Raw genomic sequence first — 23305 nt, forward strand, 5'->3', positions numbered from 1 at the left:
AATCAGGAAAACATTAGAAATGCATTGCAAAAGCAAAAATGGAAAGTTGAGATATTGTAGACCAACTCCTTCCCAATTAAACAGGTTGGAACACCAATGGTGCTGTGAGGGGGCGGCCATCTGTCAGTATATAAAGGACTCTGTGTTTGCACATAAAGACGTTGCTCAACCCACATCTGGCTCCTGTGGCCAAGTTCTACCCTCACTGGGGCAACTCCCGCTGAAAGTACAGGGGCATAAGGCACAGGGAGATGAATTTTTTGAAAGCCAGCCGTTTGTTCCATGGGCGTTAGATGTATGAGAGAATCAGGATGGAAACTGTGTCCACTTTTCTACTTCTATTTATTTTTAAAAAGAGAACAGGGAGGTGGAAACAGATAAGAATTTAAGTAGGTGTTAGGAGATCAGATTTCTCATTCCATTGTATAATCTCAGGAAATTCACTTAAATTTGCACAGGTTTCTTTTTTTTTTTCTCCTGATAGGTCTCCTTTTTTTTTTTATTTTTACCATTTATTCATTTATGAGAGACAGAGAGCACAAGCAGGGTAGGGGCAGAGAGAGAGGGAGACACAGAATCTGAAGCAGGCTCCAGGCTCTGAGCCGTCAGCACAGAGCCCAACGCGGGACTTGAACTCACAAGCTGTGAGATCATGACCTGAGCTGAAGTTGGACGCTTAACCGAGTGAGCCACCCAGGTGCCCCTGACAGGTCTCCTTCTCAGTCCTCTGCCTTCCCAAATCATAACTTGGAAGCATATCTCAGTTCCCACCTCCTCTGGAAAGCCTGTGTCCTTATTACTTCAGTTTATACTTTTCCTACTGTATTCTACTTGGAAATTCAGCATATATTTATAAGCTGTTTTATACTGGATTCTAGTTTTGTACACTTCAGTCTAGCATAGATTATAGGCTTCTAGAAAAGAGCAAAAGCAATAGTTTTACTCCAAAATTTTTGCCCCTCTTTGTGAGTCACCAATTCTATAATCTAATATACAATTTTTGTAATTATATAATATATCCCAAACTCCAGATCCAAGTTGCAAATATTTCAACCCCAACACTTTTACTTATTGGCTATTACCTAGTAAGTTAGGCAAAGTACCTAACTTCTGATTGTTTTTTTCCTGTGCAAGTGAGAATTATAATAATAGTGCCTGCTGTGGCAATTAAATCAACTGTTACATGCAAAGGGCTTCGGACAGTGCCTAGCATGTGTTCAATTAACTTTAACTATTATTATTATTCTAGAATACAGATTGTCCGATTTTAAGAGGCTTAATATGTTTATGAAAATGGGAGGAAATAATTTAAACTTTTTTTCTGTTAGAATGAACAATTGCTTCCTTAGCCTACCAACAAAAACAAATATTCCAACACAGGTTGGATCCTCCTCTTTTGTGACTCACCAATTCTATTCCTCATGTTTCAAAAAGAAAAAATAGATTCAATTCCTGGGAGTTACTGAGCTGAATCTATGTGCCAGTCACAATGTAAGTGGACAAACACACACACAAGTTAAGTTTCACAAAAATCCTCATGTCACATACACTAATCCTATTTTACAGATGGAAACATTGAGGCTCAGAGAGATCAGATATCTTCATCAAGGTCATACAGTAAGAGGCTAAACCAAGAATAGAATCAAAGTCACAATTTTCAGATTCCACTTCCTTTTCACTACACACACACACACATACTACTTGCTTACAATTTGCTATTTCCTTAACTCATATATAATTTATAACAGAGCAGAATACAGAGGTTTTTCCTCATAGTTCACCCATATGCTCTTGCCAAAGTACACAGTCTTGTGACTTCCCATTTCTGTTCCTCTGGTCTTATGTCAATTTAACTTCCTTTCTGGTAGTAAGAAATGTCATGTATGGCTGGATTTAGAGCCCCTGGGCCTTCCTTCTAAAGACTTCCTCTAAGTACAGGTTTTTGAATGACTTTAGTGATACACCGCTTGTTCTGACAAGTTGCCTGAAATAACACTGTTAAAAATTTTTTAAATTAAATATTGCTCTGCAGTAACCCATAGAAAAGGATTACAGATTTACCACAAAAAAACGTAATACATCTATCATTGGGGCCATGGGCAATCAAGAGATAGGGCAAGTAAAACAAATAAAGATCGGTGGGAGCACAGAGGAAGGCTTGTTGGAAAAGAGGTCAAGAAGCTGAAAGGCCAAAGCATTGTTGGGATCATCTATAGATACTGAAATCGTCCAGAATTTTGACAGATGGAGCGATAGAGACAACAGTGAGCCATGTATGAGAAATAAGGGGTAGGACCTGGTAGAGGGAACTGCAACAAGGAGGTAGAACAGCATGCCATGTTGCTATGAGCTTCGGAGGTGGGGTTTTTAGGAAAAAGAAAGGACAAAAGGAGAGCATAAGGAAGAAAGGAGAGCACTCTGGAAGTGGCAAAGGGAAGCAAGGAAGATATCTATTCGAACTCCGGGTCCAGAGATAATAGTGAGAGAGAGAAACACATCACATTTAAGGGCTATGGGGGAAGCAAGGTCCTTCCAGATGCCAATTAGAAGATGACAGTAAAGGATATGAGAAATCAGCATACTTTGTATGCAGATAATATAAAATCGCACATTACTCATTAAAAAAAAGACCTACTAAGGATAATAGAACCCATTGGTTATATATGGAAAATAGTCCATGCAGATCAAGTAATAATAATAATAAAATACGGATATCTTCCACCTCCTGTTTAGCATCAATCATCCATCACCGAAAATCATATATTCTACATGAAATGCTAACAAAGAACCTATTTTCCAATATTTCAAATGAAAATAATTATAATTCGTTACATATCAACCCCAAACTACTAACAAACTTCCTAAAGTGTAACTAAAACACAGTAAAGCACCTACATATAAGTAACAGACTCCCTTGTTAGGATGTAAAATGCTCAAAACATCACTTCCTGACCAAAAGGAACTGGTTGCTAACAGTTGTCTTATACACAGTAACATACTGCGCGTCTCTTTGTTGACCTGAGATACACTTTACAAACCATCTACATGTGATACTGACATTCTAGCAATTATGCTTGGAATTTTTTTTTCTTTAATTTTTATTTATTTTTGAGAGACAGAGCACAAGTGGGGGAGGGGCAGAGAGCGAGAGACACACAGAAGCCAAAGCAGGCTCCAGGCTCTGCGCTGTCAGCACGGAGCCTGACACGGGTCTCGAAACCACTAGCTGTGAGATCATGACCTGAGCCGAACTCAGACGCTTAACCGATCGAGCCACCCCAGGCACCCCTATGCTTGGAATTTAACACAAGACTTGCCACGTGTCACTTTGTTTAAAATGCTGTATATGGCATTATTGAGTTTCTGGGATACAAATACAAATTTTTCTTATATAACCATCAGCCAAAACACATTGAATCAAGAGAAAAGAACATGCTAGGATATTTGAGTGTTAAATACCAAGACGTTTTCTACTAAGAAAAACAATTGTGTAATTGTGGAGTCATTCTGCCTCACAGAATAAGCACTTGCTTATTACATTTGTTCAACTGGATTGAATGGTAGCTGTCGTATACAAACTTACGCAAGTTAACAATCCCCCTAAACATCAAAATTTTCATATTCAAAGTGGGAGAATAATAGTGCTCTCCTCAAGGGAGTTTTTTGAAAATTAAATGAGATAATGCACATAAAGCAGGTAGCACAGTGCCCTAGCTCACAAGTACATGCTCAATAAATGGCTTCTAGTACTATTTTTATTGTCTGTCTAGAATGTGTAGATTGTAAAAATTTACACATGCATTTTCTCGTTTGATCCTTAAGACAAAACAACTATATTCAGGAGAGAAATAGGACATAGATTATTACCACTGCTTCACAAATGAAAAGACAAATGCTTTTAAAAAAGTAGTGATTTTCCCAAAGCTCCATGGTTACCCAGAAATATCTACAAGGATTGGAACCCTAAACCAGGGCTTGGCAAACTTTTTCTTAAAGAGCCAGACAGTAAATATTTTAGGCTTGTAGGCCACATGGTCTCTTTTGTAACTAGTCACTGGAGCACAAAAGCAGTCATGGATAATGTGTAGACAAATGAAGGCACCTGTGTTCCAATGACACTTTATTTACGAAAACAGGCAGCCGACTGGATTTGGTTCATGGCTGCAGTTTACAGACCCCCCTGCCCTGGATCCTGGAGTTACTAGGCCAAAGCATTTTTCCACTACTCTCTAGTTACGACCTATTTTCAGAATAGTGTTTAGCCGATGTAAGCTAATGACCTGAACTGTCAGGGGAAAATAAAACAGAAAAAATTTATAAAAGATCAATGAAAAGAGTAAGATATTACATGAATTTTAGAATTTAGAATTTTAGAATTTTCCCCTCCTCTCCAGCTTTTAAAACTCTCTCTCAATCCTCCCCTTACTTCTTTCTCCTCTAAGACAGCAGTTTGGCCTAGAAGTAAACACGGTTTTCTCTCTCCAAAGTACTCAAGAAAAAATGTATTTGCAGAATCTTATTCTAAAGGAAGCAGCAGACATGCCATTGGATATCAGAATGAACTAACTTCTCCAAATCTCATCTTTTAAAATGGGGGCGCCTGGGTGGCTCAGTCGGTTGAGCGTCCGACTTCGGCTGAGGTCACGATCTCGCGGTCTGTGAGTTCGAGCCCCGCGTCAGGCTCTGGGCTGATGGCTCAGAGCCTGGAGCCTGCTTCCAATTCTGTGTCTCCCTCTCTCTCTGCCCCTCCCCCGTTCATGCTCTGTCTCTCTCTGCCTCAAAAATAAATAAATGTTAAAAAATAAAAATAAAAAATAAAAATAAATAAAATAAAATAAAATGGTAAGAAAGGTGAGCCTTCTGAATGTGATGTGCAGGCATGCTTTTAGCGGACCGAAGGGAACAATGATAAGCGACTGCTGTATTCTCAGCTTCAAATAACAGAATGATTACCAGCTTTCTCATTATGGAAGCAGTATGGCATGGTGATAAGAACACTCACTGGGTTTGGAATCCTAACTGGGAATGCGTCCTCTGCCACTTAGTATCCTTATGATTTAATAACCTATGTAAAGAGTTGTGAAGATTAAAACAAACAACTATTTTAAAATACTAATGGTCATAAGCATCGATTATTGTTGCATTTGAAGTTATAAACTTCTTAATCAAGTTCACGTATTTTTTTTTAAATATTTTTTATGTTTGCGTATTTTTGACAGAGTATGTGAGGGGGAAGGAGCAGGGAGGGAGACATAGAATCCGAAGCAGGCCCCAGGCTCTGAGCTGGCAGCACAGAGCCCGACGCGGGGCTCGAACCCACAGACCGCAAGATCATGACCTGAGCCGAAGTTGGACACTCAACCAAGTGAGCCACCCAGGCGCCCCCCCTTTTTTTTTTAAGTAGGCTCCATGCCCAGTGTGGAGCCCAACATGGAGCCTGAACTCACAACCCTGAGATCAAGACCTGAGCTAAGGTCAAGAGTCAGACACCTAACCAACTGAGCCACCGAGGTGCCCCACATCTATATTTTTAGTAGAAGTACACTATGATACAATATTGCATAATAGTACAATATGATTTATAAAGCAAGATAGCTACTCCTAGTATAAAGAAACTTTTCTGCCAAGGAGATAAAAGTTCTTTAAAAATACTCTCTCATTTAAGCCAACAATATTCCCTTGAAATTAAAACAAAACAGAATGCATTGTGTGATGTGTGCTAGGCATTTTACATACATCTATTTATTTAACCTTCACAACAACCCTGAAAAGAAACTGAGGCTCAGAGAAATGAAATAACTTGCTGAAAGCACAAAGCTCCTAAGTGGCAACAGATCCTGGATCTACACCCAAGTCAGATTGATTTTAAAGATTGTGTTCTTTTCATTACATAACACTGTCTCTTCAGTGTTTTGACTTGGGGTCCGCAAAAAGCTAGGTGCCTCATACTAGGTCAAAGAATAATTACATTCAATGTCAGAGAAGGCAAATCCTCAGATTATGGGAGACTGTTCTACTGTATTAAGTCACTTCCAAATAACATACTATTTTAAAGGCAATTTCCAGACAATTCTTGTTTAATCAAGTGTCATCCCCAAAACGTGCGGGCGAAACCAGTCTTTTCCCCACTAGTTAGAGAAATTCGGATATGACCGACAGTAAGCCTTAGACGTGCAAAGAAACAGCTCCAGAATTTTGATAAGAGAAAAAATAAAGAGTAAGTTTCCTGAAACTCCAATGGCATGTGAATTAACATAACAAGAATATTTCCACTGGAAATGCCAGGAAGTTATCACTTCCAGAAAGGAGACTGCTTTCTCAATGATTTTTTTCTCCCCATGAAATTTAGAGAAATTATCACAAAGCAAAATTGGTGACCCAGGGGCTTTTGAAGAACTCTATCAGTGAATTAGAGGTTTCTTAATTCTGCTATTAAATATAATTTCCAAAGTGAGGAAATAAAAGTTTATTAAATGTTTTCTAAACCTATGCCCCCCTCCCTCTTTATTTAAACCAGTCTGGTCCTGGAGAGCCAGCGCCTTTTCTTTCTCTTGATGAAATAACTTCACCTCCCCCCTCTGCTGCTTACCTGCTGCAGAGTATGCTGAGGGCTCCGTGTGGACTACAGTCACACGGCAGGCAGAGACCAGACGTGTGATTCAGGTAAAAGCCCTCCCTGCAGATGTCGCAGTGAAGCCCTTGATAATGTGGCTGGCACTCACACTGCCCTGTGGTCTGGCTGCAGCGATTCACATCCAGACTTCCCACCACAGAGCAGTTACATACATATTCTGTAAGGACAGAAGGAAAGAGACATTATTAACTAAGATGTAACACTTTCTTAATAAAATGAATTCTAGTTTATTTTTCCGGATAAATGTTCACGACAGTTGTGTTAGGGTGGATAAAATCGATTCTAGTTCAAATTCACTTTCTATCCCGTTTAGTCTGTTTAAAATGGGAAATAAGTAAAGTAGGTAAAACTATACATCATCCCTAATTATAAAGCTAACATTCTCAGTGTCCTTGCCGGTACTCTTCATCTTCTAGCCCTTTACCTTTCACCTTTTTACCTTTTACAGTGTGTGTATTGGATTGGGGGTGGTTCCTGTATACCACTAAGTTTTTCTGGACTGGAAACCTCCAAAGGCAGGGCCTATGCTTACCTCCATGGCACAGACAGCACATGCTGGAAATGACAACATGTTGAATAATAAATAGCCCCATTGTACAGCCGCAAAAGCCTAAGGCTCAAATGGTTAACTGTGGTAACTTACACAGGTCAGACAAAATCGTGCTACAGCTGGAATCATAAACTAATGTGTTCTTTCGAGGAAGGAATTAATAGAGAATTGAAACTTTAAGGTAAGGAAGAGGACGAACAATAAATCCTAGACAAGGAAGTTTACACAGTCGTCCTGATCAGTGGGCTAAAACCAATCACAGTTTAAATCTCTTTCCTAAGTTACAAGATTTGGAAAATAAACTTTCCTTTAGCTACATTTCAAAGAGTTCTTTGGATGAAAATATTTAGAGGTCCTTGGCTTTAGCCTTTAAATGTAGATATAGTTAAAGGTCAGCTCAAATTTGGTTTTTGCTATTGTTTACACTCATTTAATCAAGAAAGTATTTTCAACATGGCTTGACACAGTATCAACACAGGACTTTGTAAGCATGTCAAAAACAAGTAAAGTCAACTGCAGATAAAATAAAACCTTGTACACAGTTTAGGAATAGCCCCAACTCCAAAACAGCTATAAATCTAGGTTTAACGGCCCCCCCAAAAAATCTATGGTACAAATTACACTTCTGAGTAGGTAAGGCACTGTATGAAATGGCATTATATGGACAAAAATTTAGCTTGGAAAAAATATTTAATGTCATTTGCGACAATTTTTTTTTAATTTTTTTTTTAACCTTTATTTATTTTTGAGACAGAAAGAGACAGAGCATGAACGGGGAAGGGGCAGAGAGAGAGGGAGACACAGAATCCGAAGCAGGCTCCAGGCTCTGAGCCATCAGCCCAGAGCCCGACGCGGGGCTCGAACTCACGGACCACGAGATCGTGACCTGCCGAAGTCGGCTGCTTAACCGACTGAGCCACCCAGGCGCCCCACAACAATTTTTTTTAAATGTTTATTTTTTTGAGAGAGAGTATGCACACAAGCAGAGGAGAGGCAGAGGGAGAGGGAGAGAGAGAATCCCAAGCAGGCTGTTGGCACAGTGACCAATGCGGGCTCACAAACTGAGGTCACAACCTGAGCCAATTTTTGATGGTTTTTTTTTAAAGGTTTATTCAGTTTTGAGAAAGAGAGAGAGACAGAGTGTGAGCGGGGGAGGGGCAGAGAGAGAGAGAGGGAGACACAGAACCCAAAGCAGGCTCCAGGTCCCACACTGTCAGCACAGAGCCTGATATGGGGCTCAAACTCACAAACCATGAGATCATGATCTGAGCTGAAGTCAGACGCTTAACCAACTGAGCAACCCAGGCGCCCCTGATGGTTTTTAAAAAGTTACTGAATAATTGCAAATCCAGGGTCTTAAACAGAATGTTATAAAGGAGTTTGCTCCTCTAGTCTAGAAGAGGAAATTAAAATTCTCCTTTTTTTTTTTTTTAAAGGGAGAAGGGGAAGGGGCATGGGGGGGGGGGGTGCAGAGAGAGGGGGACAGAGAGAATCTTAAGTAGGCTCTACACTTAGCGGAGCCCGATACAGGGCTTAATCCCACAACCTGAGATTGTGACCTGAGCTGAAATCAAGTGTCAGATGCTTAACCAACAAGGCCATCCAGGAGTCTTGGAAATTAAAATTCTTAATGTCATCACAAGCAGCTTATCCACACAAGTCAAAGCAAAGGATTCCACAGAGAAACTCCCACTTGGCCACATCCATACCAACTCTATACCTCCCACACTTCTTCAGTTCCTAACTTTTGGGGTCACCCAACCTCCCTGCTCTTTCCATCTCTTCTAATTTGTAAATAGGTCAAATGAATCAATATACATATACTGGTAAGTGATTTACCTTATGCATAATTCAAGGGTAGTAAATTAGTTACAAATCCCAGAGAGGAATTCAAGATTTCTTTAGCCCCAAACTTAGGAAAGGTATCAGCTTCCCATCTCAGTCAACTTTCTTATTTTTACTAGGCTACACTAGAATGACAATTCTTTGCCAGACTTACTTGTTTTCACATTATTTCTAGTTTCTGGTGTGTGTGTGTGTGTGTGTGTGTGTGTGTGTGTGTGATTTTTGTAAATAAGGAAGCCATGTCTAGTGGTCTGAAAACCTGCCAACGACAACTTCATGGTAAGACCTTCACTCCACCAAAAATGACCAGAACGCTTAAAATAACATTTTTCTTCCAAATGTGGCACAATTTCAATATACATCTAATTCCTCCTGCTGGACCAGTTTCATCACAAGTAAAACTAACCAAATTGTGCTGGCGTGGGCAGACCTAGCTCAAGAAAAATGAACAGGTTAAGTAAAAACTCTAAGACTGAGAGTTTTATTCTACTATTTCCTTGCTAATGTACTTCCATCTGAAACCCAAATCAGTGTTCCCATTCAGTGGGGTAAGGTGAGTCGTATATTTTTATAGGAACGTAATAAATCTAAAACCTTTGAGGAAAAAACTGGTTGTTTGTTTTTCATTAAAGTTGTAATGGATAAACTTCAGTACTAACCGAGTTCACTGGGTAGTTAATACTTATATGGAACCAAGTCAATATCCTCTGAACATATTCTTCTTAGTTTCATCTTTGGACCTTTGTTCATTCTGTCCCTGTTGAAATGCTCTCTCCTCTCCACATACTCAAACCTCTCCCCTCTTTCAAGAATCAGCTGAAACTTACTCCTCCATAAACTCTAATTCTATTACCCCAGTGTGAATCTGTAACAACAGCTACTACCTATAGTATGCCAGTAATTTGAAGAGGCAGTAAAGTGTAGCAGTTATGAGCACAGACGTAGAGGCAGACAGCTACAGGCTTCCATTTACAGCTCTCTCACTTACTAACCTTATGACCTTAGACAAGTTAACTAACCCCTTATGCCTCCCTTTTCTTATCTGTAAACAGGGCATAATATAGTGCCTATAACACTTAGTCCCAACACCTAAGCTGGAGGTAGTATGGAGGGCTGCAGTAAGTAATACAATAGCGAGAAGAAAGAGACAGCAGATAAAGTAACCTAGGGAGAATTCAGATGTCAGATTCCTAGGCCACAGCTCTGTTTGTTATACCCTGTGGACAAGAAAGCCTAGAATCGGGTTTATTTCTATGGCGGTTTTTGACAACGTTTAAGAAATAGAATTAGTGTCCTGACATTCAGAACTCCAAGTTGTGGGTTATCTAGGAAGAAAATAAGATGGCATCCTATGTATTCTGGGCTTCATTACTAATACGGGTGCCTACAAATACAATGACGAAAACGGAAGTGTTGAGGCTATGGTTTCAAAGAGGAAGAAAAAGAGCATTTATTGGTTCTACACCTCTTGTATTAATCACCCTAACAGTAGCGGCATACAAGGCAAATATCTCAGCGAGAGAGACTGCATTCATGCCAGGAACGGGGTTGACTTATGAAGACAAAATGCACTGTCATGTTAACGTTCCTCCCCAAAGTAACCAAAGTAAAGGAAGTGAAGAGAAGCATACCGAGTGCCAGGAAGCGTGTATATCTTTCCTGTCTGGAGCTCAGAATCTGAGGCCTTATCCCAGGGATGGACCTCAGATGAAAGGACCCGAGTTAAATGACTAGCATGAGCAATAGCAATAAAGGCAAAGCACTATGAATATCCAATAAACTGCATCAGGATAACCTGTTAGCCTGTAAGTAGAGGAAAATCTCAGACCCTTCACAGTTCCTGGCATTTATGTGGAACCAGACAGGAGTTAATGCAGAAATAATGCAATTTAGTAGAAGGCAGGCAGTATAAAAAAGAAGAAAGGAATGTCAATTGAGAGAAGCAGTGGGAAGGACTTACAGCCAAAAACAAGAGATGAAGTGGTGACTTTTTAATGAGGTAGCATCTTAGACAGCAGAGCAGCACAAAGGAGCCGGTGACGTGACTGATGTTAAGTCACCAGTATGAATGGTAATGGCAACGAAACAGTATGAAGACGACACAAAAGCTAATCACAGACAAGTCTGGACGAAATGCCAAAATCTCATTTGGTTGCCTAAGAGTAAACATGAAGTAAATTCTCCATCATTTGAGCTGTGGGTCTCCTTTCAATGCCCTGTGGTTCTCGGGAAAGCTCTATAGAGAAATAATTAGGAAAAAAGTAACATAAATGTTAGCAGAGAGATGGCAATCTTTGGCAATATCTTTTTCTTTTTGTTTGGCTTCTGAAGAGCAATGAAATACTTTGAAGAACAATGATCTGAACCCTAAAGAAGAATAAGGAGCTAAAATCTGGTCCACACTACTTGAAACTATAAATAAAGGCCAAAGGAAGAGACAGTAAGTAGCTTGGCATTTTTCTCTGAGAACTTGAACTCACAGGATGATTTTTTAGTAAAAGTATCCAAAGTAATCATTGCATTTAAATCAAACACTGCCCTTTTTCAAACATTCCTTACCAAGGGCCAAGAGATGGACATTTTCAGCAATGGAAAATAAATATAGAGTAGCTTTGTTTAGAAGTCCCATAAACTCTCCCATCCCCTCTGTGCAAACACCTGTCCTGGTAAGAGATCATCTCCCTGAACCTACTAAAGATCTTTTCTTCTTTTTTTTTTTTTAATATGAAACTTAGTGTCAAACTGGTTTCCATACAACACTCAGTGCTCCTCCCAACAGGTGCCCTCCTCAGTGCCTATCACCCACCCTCCCCACCCTCCCCCCCAACAAACCCTCAGTTTGTTCTCAGTTTTTAAGAGTCCTAAAGATCTTTTCTTATACACCTCATAGGCTTCTTTCTGCATCCAGCTTTTAACCACCTCATGTCGCTGCTCAGTAAAAATCCCCTCATATCTTCTAGAGAATTTTAATTGTGTTTTGGTATCTGCAACTCCTTTGATGGTAGATTTTAGAAAAAATATTAATTGTGATACTATGTCGCAATTAGTGTGTCCTCTCTCTGTCTCTTTTTGAAGTCCTTTCTGAGTGTCGTAATTAACTACGATGTCTGGAGACTCAAGCAATTTGGTACAATAGTGTGTTAGCCTTTTTCAGATAAAAAAGAACTATAAAAGCAGTAAATGAAAGATTTGGGTAAGAAAATGAAAAAACTGTGTCCCCAGTCAATTCATGATGTAAATGTCATAGAATAAATAAATGTTAATTGATAACAGCACTGCTGCTGAACTAAACTGATTACAAAACAAGTATTGCATTTATGCATAGATACTGGAAAATACTTGTAAATATAACTAACACAGTACTCACAGGAATCTGGTTCAGGAATATAGCCTGAAATTCTATCTATAGCCTCTTGCAAAATTGTGGGAAGACCTTTGCAAAACTCAGTTCCTGGAACCTTTTCATTCTTTCAACAATTATTTCACTCTTGCTTTCAATACCTTAGATATTGAAAGAATTAAAAAATTATCTATTAAGAATATGAAAAACTGCTCTAGGCTATTCCAAAACTTTCCATTCTTCCCCATAGTCCAAAGACATATAAAATGTACTATAATATTTATTTGCTGCATTTTCTGTTCACAGTTAAAGTAGCAAAAGCTAGAAGACATGTATTTAAAATGTATCAAGGCTCAGTGCTTAATCTTAGTACCAAAATTTAAAACATTAATAGAACTGAATATCATGAGTAAATTTTATTGGATGTATATTTTAAAATAAACAAAAACTTCTTTTAAAAGCAATGAGGTTTTACTAGACTACATTGTTAAATTTTTTTTTAATTTTTTTTTAACGTTTATTTATTTTTGAGACAGGGAGAGACAGCATGAACGGGGGAGGGTCAGAGAGAGAGAGAGGGAGACACAGAATCAGAAACAGGCTCCAGGCTCTGAGCTGTCAGCACAGAGCCTGATGCGGGGCTCGAACTCACAGACCGCGAGATCATGACCTGAGCTGAAGGCGGATGCTTAACTGACTGAGCCACCCAGGCGCCCATACATTGTTAAGTTTTGCAAGAAGAAACTGTGCCACAAGTAACTGATTTAGCTGGACTGTGGCACTAACATCACACGAGACCCAACTGATAACTTCAAGTCTTTTTCAAAGTTAATGTTACAATTAAGATAGCAAGAATTGACTAATGCTTCAGTTGGTTACTGCACAAAATGCTATGGAACATTTTAGGATTTAAAACGTTATAAGGGGTGCCTGGGTGGCTCAGGTGGCTAAAGCATCCGACTCTTGATCTCGACCCAGGTGCTGATCTCACAGTTCGTGAGGTCGAGCCCCATGACCAGCTCTGTGCTGACAGCACGGAGCCTGCTTGGGATTCTCCGTCTCCCCCTCTCTCTCTGCCCCTCCCCTGCTAGAGCACGTGTTTTCTCTCTCTCTCTTTCTCTCAAAATAAATAAATAAACTTTAAAATCGTATTTAACTAAAAGAAGTAGAATCTTTTTTTTCCCTTTGGCTCCAACTTAAGTCTTTGGTTATAATCGCTCCTGTGTACAATGAAGCAGAAGGAAAAAATAAAATACAAAGATATATAGGATTCTCATCCCTTTTTCATATACAATTATTTCTTTTCCTTTGAGACTCATCGTTAAAAACCTACTCTATTTAAACAAACACCAGGGAAATACATGCAAGTGTAACAGCTTTGAATCTACGCAGTCTATCCAACATAAAACTTCACTCTTCCACAAACCTAGGATAGTATCTACAAAAATAACACCTCTCCTGATTTTCAAATTGAAAAAAAAAAAATGGAAAAGTAATTGTCAGAATCAAGCAGGAAGACCTAATTCAAACCTCTGCTCATACATCAAAAGAATACAAAATGACAATAATATTGTCTGGACTACAGGCCTGACTTCCTAAGGGTCTGGTGTATTTCTTTCAAAATGTACTTTTTATTCGGCTCATATTCCATCTTTGTAGGTTTAGAGTAAAGGAATCTTGGAAAGGCCTCATTCTAGAGAAGAGGAATTATCAACACAGAATTTTTATTTTTATAAAAGGTCTTACCCTAGCATAACACTGATACTCAAATTACATTTCACATTTATGTTATGCCAGGGTAGGGTCACAAATCTTTGCAAAACTGGGAAATTCAATATTAAAGTTGATGAGTTTCTTGCATTAAACCAGACTTCGCACAAACGTGGAAAGTTTTAAAGCCACTACTTTTAAAGAAAAGCTTTAAGCTTTACCTTTTAAAATAAAAATATACCCATTAAAATTCCCAGTCACAATTCACTGTCACAAAACATTTCTTCTACTTTATGGAAGACACATGAAAAAACATTGGGGGATGCGCCTGGGTGGCTCAGTAGGTTGGGCGTCTGACTTCGGCTCAGGTCGTGATTTCACGATTTATGGGTTCAAACCCCACATCGGGCTCTGTGCTGACAGCTCAGAGCCTGGAGCCTGCTTCCGATTCTATGTCTTCCTCTCTCTGCCCCTCCCCTGCTCCTGCTCGCACTCGCTCTCTCTCTCTCTCTCTCTCTCACACACACACACACACACACACACACACACACAAATAAATAAACATTAAAAAATATTTTTTAAAAAATTGGGTAACAACGACAGAGGTTTTGTAGAAAATTTTCTGTCTCACACTTAAGGACCATGTCGTTAGTGCTTTTCCCTGGCTCACTGCCAGTTTTCCACAATTCAAAGACAATTCATCTAATTAATGAGACAAAATGACAAGTTCTGGGAAAGGATGTAACGACCAGCTTTTACTACTAATTATAACCAAGCTGATATGACCAAGCTGATATGCAAGTTGAGCATGCATTGCATGTACATCCAATATGACACTAAAAACTTCACATGCTCACATCCTTTATCATCCCACAATCCTGTGTGGTAGGTGCCCTGAAGGAGGAGTGTGAGTCTTTACAGAAATGAATCACACAACTAACCAGTGCTGGAAAACAGATTGTAACCCAAACTGAATAACTCCAAAATTCAAGTCTTTTCGCTACAAGAAACTATTGACTATATAAACAAGTAAAAAGGAGCATCTGGCTGGCTCAGTCAGTTAAGCATCCGACTCAATTTTGGCTCAAGTCTTGATCTCACAGTTGGTGAGATTGAGCCCCACATTGGGCTCTGTGCTGTCAGCTTGGGATTCTCTCTCTCCCTCTCTCTCTGCCCATCCCCTGCACTCTATCTCTCTCTCAAAATAAACTTTTAAAAATAATAATAAAAAAAATAAAAACAAGAAAAAAAAAAAACACTTAGAAAGACCCAGGGTATCTTAAGACCAGAATTTGCTGCTAATTAGCCAGCTCTGTGAATTTCAGTAAGTCTGGAGTTTCAGTGCCTCAATTTATAAGATGTAGATAATTCTTGCCATCTGCCTATATGAAATACTTAGGGATAAAGCTAACATAATACATGCATGATATTTATGCTAAAAACTATAAGACACTAAAGGAAAAAAAAAAAAGGCAAAAAGACCTAAATAAATAGACAGACATAGCATAACAATTAGATCTATAGATTCAGTGAGCCCCAGTCAAAATCCCAGCAGGATTTTTTGGTAGGTATTCACGAGCTCACTCTAAAATAAATATTAAAAAGCAAAGAAACAAATAGCCAAAGAATAAAGTTGGAAGACTTTCAGTAACTGATTTCAAGACTTACTTTAAAGCTATAGTAATCAAGACAATGGGTTATTGGTGAAAGAACAGACACAAAGGTCAGTGGAACAATTAGCTCAGTAATAAGCCTCATAAATATCCTCAACCAATTTTTGACAAAGTGCAAAAGAAACTCAATGGGGAAAGGATAATTTTTTCAATAAATGGTGTTGGAACAGAAGTGCGTCCATAAACAAAAAACTGAACTTTGATCTAAACTCACACCTTGTTCAAAAATTGACTCAAAACAGATCACAGCCCCAAAAGTAAAATGTAAAACTATAAGACCTCTAGAAGAAAACAGCACAAAATGTGATTGATTTTGAGCAGGCAAAGAACTTTTAGAATCAACACCAAAAGCAAGATCCATAAGAGGAAAATTTATAAATTGCACTTCATTAAAATTTAAAACTTTTGCTTTTTATAAAACTACTAAGAGAATGAAAACACGGCCACCAACTGGGAGAATATTTGCAAACCACATTTCCGTCAAAGGACTTGTATCAAGATATATAGGGGCACCTGGCTGGCTTAGTCAGTACAGCATACAAGTCCTGATCTCAGAGTTGTAGGTTCGAGTCCCATGTTGGACATAGAGATTACTTAAAAACAACATCTTTAGGGGCACCTGGGTGGCTCAGTTGGTTGAGTGTCTGTCTCTTGGTTTCGGTTCAGGTCATGATCTCGTGGTTCATCAGTGCGAGCCCCACACCAGGCTCTGCACTGACAGTGCAAGGCCTACTTGGGATTCTCTCTCCCTCTCTCTCTGCCACTCCCCTACTCATGCTGTCTCTGTCTCTCTTAAATAAATAAACTTAAAAAAATAAAATAGGGGCACCTGAGTGGCTCAGTTCATTAAAGGTCCACTTCAGCTCAGGTCATGATCTCACAGTTCATGAGTTTGAGCCCCATGTTGGGCTCTGTGCTGACTCAGAGCCTGGAGCCTGCTTCAGATTCTGTGTTTCCCTCTCTCTCTGCCCTTCCCCTGCTCACGTTCTCATTCTCTCTCTCCCTCTCTCTCTCCCTGTCTCTCTCTCTCAAAAATAAATATTGAAAATAATAATGTAGTAAAATATTTAAATAAAAAAAGAATATACAAAGAACTCTCAAAATTTAACAGTAAGAAAATGACCCAATTTAAAAATTGTCTGAAAAGACACTTCAACAAAGAAGTTGTATGTATCACGAATAAGAAATTGAAAAGATGCTCCACATCTCTTATTGGGAAAATGCAAGTTGAAACCATAACGACATGCTACTACACACTGAATAGAAGGGCTAAATTTACAAAAACTGGCAGTGCCCTGTGCTGCGAGTGGTGCTGAGCCACTAGAACTCTTACGTGTTACTAATAGGAATGCTTAGAAAACAATCTGGCAGTTTCTTATAAACTTAAGTTTATACTTACCATATGAGCCGGCAGTTCTACTCCTAGATATTTATCCAAGAGGAATGAAAACTTATGTTCCCAGGTAAGTGTAAGTGAATGTTTACAGCAGGTTTCTTCATAATAACTAAAAACTGAAATTAACCTAAATGTATGGAGTTTCCTCAAAAAGTTAAAAATAGAACTACCCTATGATCCAGCAATCACACTACTAGGTATTTACCCAAAGGATACAAAAATACTAATTTGAAGGGATACAGGCACCCCAATGTTTATAGCAGCATTATCAACAACAGCCTAAGTATTCACTGACTGATAAATGGATAAAGAAGATGTGGGGTGTGTGTGTGTGTGTGTGTGTGTGTGTGTGTGTGTGATGTTATATTACTCAGTCATAAAAAAGAATGAAATCTTGCCATTTGCAATGCCATGGATAGAAGCAAATTAAGTCAGTCAGAGAAAGACAAACGCTTTCACTCATGTGCAATTTAAGAAACAAAACAAATAATCATAGGAGGAGAAAAGAGAGAGGGGTAAACCAAGAAACAAACTCTTAACTACAGAGAACAAACTGATGTTTACCAGAGGGGAGGTGGATGGGGGGATGGGTTAAATGAGTGACAGGCATGAAGGAGGGCACTTGTGATGAGCACTGGATGTTGCATGTAAGTGTTGAATCACTAAATTCTACACCTGAAACTAAGAAAGAATGAAAGAACAAAAGAAAGAAAGTAAAGAACCTAAATGGTGAATGGTTAAATAAACTGTGGTCCTTTTTATGTGATAGACTAATACATTTTTGACATCAGAATCTGATTCTGATCTATTAACTTGATCTGTCTATTCTCGTATGAGTACAGTAAAAAAAAATAAAAGTTTTAACAACTGCAGCTTTATAACGTGTTTTACTCCTTTGTCCTCCTTTACCTTTTCTTTCAGTTGATAGCCATTCACATTTCTGTTTGAACTCTACTGTCACATTTCCTCCAAAAAAGATCCTATTGTGGTTTTCCCATTAATTCCATTTATTCTAAAAGTTACCACATCAAAAATTCCTTACAATATTCAATTTTTCTGTCAGCACAGGTAAGCCTCTCCACTTATTCAGTCTTCCTCTATATCTCTCAGCCAAATTTCATAATTTAAAATATGTGTATATGAGTTTCATACATATCTTGGTGAGATTATCCTAAACTTTTTATCACGAAGGGTAGTGGCAGCAGTAGTGGTTAGTGTGATTTTTTCCCCCCACTATCTCTTCTAATTATTATTAACTAGAAATATTTATTAAGTTCATTTTCTGGAGATGTCCACATAGTCATTTTAATGAACTCATGATTTCTAATGGTTTTTCCCTTGGTTCTTTTGAGTAAGACTTCTCTTTTTAAGTTAAATAGAGTGAGGTCTCCCACTGAAGGTCACATCTTACCTGGCTATCGGTAGATATAATTCTGAGTTTCCTCAACCACAACAGTTTGTTGTTAAAACAGAGCAAAGCATTTCACACAAGGCTTATCTTAATCGCCAGGTCAGCCTTATTATTAATCATAATAAAAGTAATTACTACTTACTATTACCTACAACGTCTCAGCCTTTGTCAGTCACACATTTTCCTTAAATGAGCACTCAGCTTCACAACAACCTTGCAAGAACAGGGATGAATCGGGAATAGGGAATATGAAGAGGGAGACTAGAACTTAAAGAAACCAAAGAGCTGCCCAAGACCACAGAGTTACTGTAAGCGGTGAGACAGCACTCAAACCCAGGTTCCTTTTACCCCAGTGCTCTTCCTCATTCGACTTCACCACCGAGCTGTCTTCCTTTTAAAAAGGGAAGGAGAGAAGGGGAAAAAGAACAAAAAGACAAATTCCACCTACGACTGTTAAATGCCACTGGGCTTAGTGTGGCTTTTTTCCCCAGTCTGTTTTCTTTGTAAGCAGGTGACATCAAGTCAAATGATTACCAAACAGTAGGGTGGGGGAAACAGCTGCTGGAGACACAAAAATAATTCTCAGCAGGAGACTTAGAACACCTTGCCTTTGCTTTTGGTCACTGAGTCTTAATTTATTGTTCAGAGCCAAAAACACACGCATGATTTAATATTCAGGACCTCTTTATTTTATTTAAATGCATTCTCATAGCTAAAATAAAATGGCTAGGGATACCTGGGTGGCTCAGTTGGTTAAGCACCCAACTCCTGATGTGGGCTCAGGACATGATCTCACGGTTTGTGGGATCGAGCCCCAGGTTAGGCTCTGAGCTGACATCACTGAGCATGCTTGGATTCTCTCTCTCCCTCTCTCTCTGCCCCTCTCCCTCCAAAATAAATAAATATTTTTAAAAATAATAATTTTTAAATAAAATAATACTGCTAATTAGTATTTCCATTATCTCTCTAAATTCTGGATGCAGACAGTACTGAACTACAAAACAGCTACCTGAACACAGGCACAAAAATTTCTTTTCGTGCCACCATTTTCCTATTTGTTTGCATTTTTCAAGGCTTTTTTTTTTTTTTTAATGTTTATTTATTTTTGAGACAGAGAGAGACAGAGCATGAACAGGGGAGGGTCAGAGAGACAGAGGGAGACACAGAATCTGAAACAGGCTCCAGGCTCTGAGCTGCCAGCACAGAGCCCCACGCAGGGCTCGAACTCACGGACCGTGAGATCATGACCTGAGCCGAAGTCGGACGCTTAACCGACTGAGCCACCCAGGCGCCCCTTCAAGGCTTTTAAAAAAAAACTAATTTGGGGCACGCCTGGGTGGCTGAGTCAGTTAAGCGTCCAACTCTTGGTTTCAGCTCAGGTCATGATTTCACAGTTCCTGGGATGGAGCCCCACGTTGGGCTCCGTGCCGACTGCACAGAGCCTGCTTGAGATTCTCTCTCCCTCTCTCTCTTTCCCTCTCCCATTCACTCTCTCTCTCTCAAAATAAATAAATAAATATTAAAAAAATAATTTTGCTATTTAGTAAAAGTTATTACTTACCTTTTTGAAGGACATTTTATTCTTTCTGGCTATTATCAAATTTAGAATGTATTGAAAGACATGACCAAATACAGCCTACATGGCTTGAAAGAATAATGATCAAACTTTGAATTTATATGAACCTTTTTATTTACAAAACGTTCACAATATCCTTCAGTTTGAGGGGAGGTGAAGAGGAGGGGGGAACAAATACAGCAAATGAATTTGAGCAATGTAAAATATGGCTCCAGGCTAGAGCAGAAAGAGAGCAGTCTATGAGGTCAAGGGACCTGTGTTCAAATACTGAAACCATTGTTTATGATCTTAAATCTCATGCCCTTAGGGAGCCTGGGTGGCTCAGTCAGTTAAGAGTCTGACTCTTGATATCTGCCCAGGTCAGGATCTCAAGATTCCTGAGTTTGAGCCCCACATCCAGTTCTGTGCTAACAGCAGGGAGCCTGCTTGGGATTCTCTCTCTCCTGCTCTCTCTACTCCTCCCGAGCTCAAGCTCACACTCGTGCTCTCTCTCTCAAAATAAATAAATAAACTTAAAAAAAATTTTTAATCTATGCCCTCTCTGTAAATATTTTTAAACATTTAATGTTTTTATTGTATTTTACTTTCTAAAGATATTTTTTTGAGGGGGGAGGGGCAGAGGGAGAGGGAGAGAGAGGATCTTAAGCAGACTCGCCACCCAGCACAGAGCCTGATGCATGGCTCAGCCTCATGAAGCATAAGATCATGACCTGAGCAAAAATCAAGAGCCAGATGCTTAAGCAACTAAGCTACCCAGGCTCCCCTATAAAGATTTTTTATAAAATTGGGATAATGATACCTAATTTATGAGGATTTTCTAAGAATTACAGGAGACAAGGAAAAGAAAACACCCAGGACAGGGCTTTCTCTTTCCCTACATTTTAATTATAAGCCATTTTTTAGCAAAGTACCATCCTTCGATGGTCCTACAGATTGCATAATAGCGACCATCAGATATCTCTGAATGCACTCAAATTACCCTAAACAATGTCCTTAATGCCTTAATTTTGTAGCAATAGAACAGAAAGGCTAAGAAAAAGAGGAGAGCTTCATTTTCAAGTGTTGCCGATTGCTTATGAGGTTGATATTAGATTTGCCTTAGTGTGTCTATTTACAGAGCACAGGTGAGCAACTTAAAGGCTAGAACTATTTGCTCACTGTAATACCTGGAAAATTCGTTTGGAGAAAAGGAGCGTAAAGAGAGCAAGAGAAAAGGTCAACTTGAACATACTATCCTAAGGCACCCAGTGACTTAACCCAGGAATGGTTCCTAATTTTCTTTTTCTTTTAAGTTTGTTTATTTTGAGAACAAGAGAGTGGGAGCATGGGTGTACGTGTGCACGCAAGATCAGGGGAGAGGCAGAGAGTGGGGTAGAGACAGAATCCCGAGCAGGCTCCATGCTGTCAGCGCAGAGCCCGACATGAGGTTTGAACTCACAAACTGGGAGATCATGACCTGGGCCAAAACCAACTAAGCCACTCAGGCACCCCATTGTTTCTAATTTTCTTTTTCTTTTTCTTTTTTTTTTAATTTTTTAACATTTTTTTTTTAATTTTTTTTTAACGTTTATTTATTTTTGAGACAGAGAGAGACACAGCATGAACGGGGGAGGGGCAGAGAGAGAGAGAGACACAGAATCGGAAGCAAACTCCGGGCTCTGAGCCATCAGCCCAGAGCCCGACGCGGGGCTCGAACTCGCGGACCGCGAGATCATGACCTGAGCCGAAGTCGGATGCTCAACCGACTGAGCCACCCAGGCGCCCCAACATTTATTTATTTTTGAGACAGAGAGAGACAGAGCATGAATGGGGGAGGGTCAGAGAGAGAGGGAGACACAGAATCCGAAGAAGGCTCCAGGCCATGAGCTGTCAGCACAGAGCCCGACGCGGGGCTTGAACCCACGGACCGCGAGATCATGACCTGAGCCGAAGTCGGACGCTCAACCGACTGAGCCACCCAGGCGCCCCTCTAATTTTCAATAAAAGAAGGTTGGTCCCATATATTATAGCTTAACATTCATCCCAGCCAATATATAAGCATATTATTAAATGGATGGGTTATAGATTATTAGGAATAAATATGTATTTGATTACAAAATTATGCCATACCATCTTGGGAAAATACATGAGGTACATAGGGATGTGTAAGTAGAGGGAAAATCTACTTACTATGGTTGCAACAAAGGCTGACGGGGAGGAATAGGAGGAGAAAATACATACTAGAAAGGTATACTTGAGGACTTTATCCTATGTGGAACAATTCTCCAAACCAGTACCACCTGCTTTCAGAATCACCTGGGGAGCATAGTGAAACACTAATTTCTGGGTCCCATCCTACACCCACTGAAATCTCTGGTGGGGGTCTCAGGAATATGCATTTTTAACAAGCTTTGAAAGTGATTCTGATGTACTTAAAAAGTTTGCTATAAGCAAAAGGGAAACATGGAAAATTCTTGAGCAGAGTACTGATGTGGCCAGAGACAGGCTTCAGAAGTAAAAGCGACAAAAACACAAATAACAACAACAACAGGAATGATCTCTACTACTTATTGTTTACTTTTTTATCTACTTATTACATGCCAGGCACTGTTTTATATACTTTACACACCTGAACATTTAAAACTTTCAAGGCACCTGTCTCTAAGGTAGGTCAGGTGATACAGGGGACAAAATAAGGAAATGGAGGAACAGAGAACGGAAGGAATTTCCCCAAAGTCAGATGTCCATAGATGTCCGGCTGAGATTAGCTTACCTTTAGTAGCAATGAGAAGGGAGGACCAGAGGGGAGGAGACCAGAGGTGACAGATTTACAGATAAACAACTGTAGCGGTCTAACAGGAGAATCTAAATTTGGGCAAGGTCACTGGTAAAGATTGCTTCTGCGAACATACAGAGACCTGTCCGTATATCATACAGAGAAATTAAATCTGTTTACTTTTTAAATAAATAAATAAATACGGCGAGGCATAAAATCTACCTGTCTGCAGTGCTAAAAGTTTAACAGAGTTGGAGTTAAGAGCCAAGTGAAATAGCTGAGCCTTGAGTTACTGCAAAGGACACTTAAAAGAAGTGCTTTTTTCTTTTGGAACTGGAAGTGGGCTATCTTACTTTGTGTGCCCTCTCTAATCCTCTTACTCCTCAAAACATGTTGACAAATTCTTCCCACTCTC

The 23305-nt window shown here is 39.4% G+C and overlaps 1 protein-coding gene across 1 annotated transcript in view; it reads right to left on the minus strand.

The window, feature by feature from the left end:
• The window catches only part of MEGF9 (multiple EGF like domains 9), a 94433-nt gene that overhangs the window by 42301 nt on the left and 28827 nt on the right, over window positions 1–23305 (minus strand). The window contains exon 2 of the mRNA XM_049627952.1: window positions 6590–6791. Within this exon, the coding sequence (XP_049483909.1) occupies window positions 6590–6791 (202 nt within the window). The remainder of the gene's footprint in view (window positions 1–6589; window positions 6792–23305) is intronic.

The sequence above is a fragment of the Panthera uncia genome, chromosome D4 (assembly GCF_023721935.1).
Source record: "Panthera uncia isolate 11264 chromosome D4, Puncia_PCG_1.0, whole genome shotgun sequence".
NCBI classification, from domain to species: domain Eukaryota; kingdom Metazoa; phylum Chordata; class Mammalia; order Carnivora; family Felidae; genus Panthera; species Panthera uncia.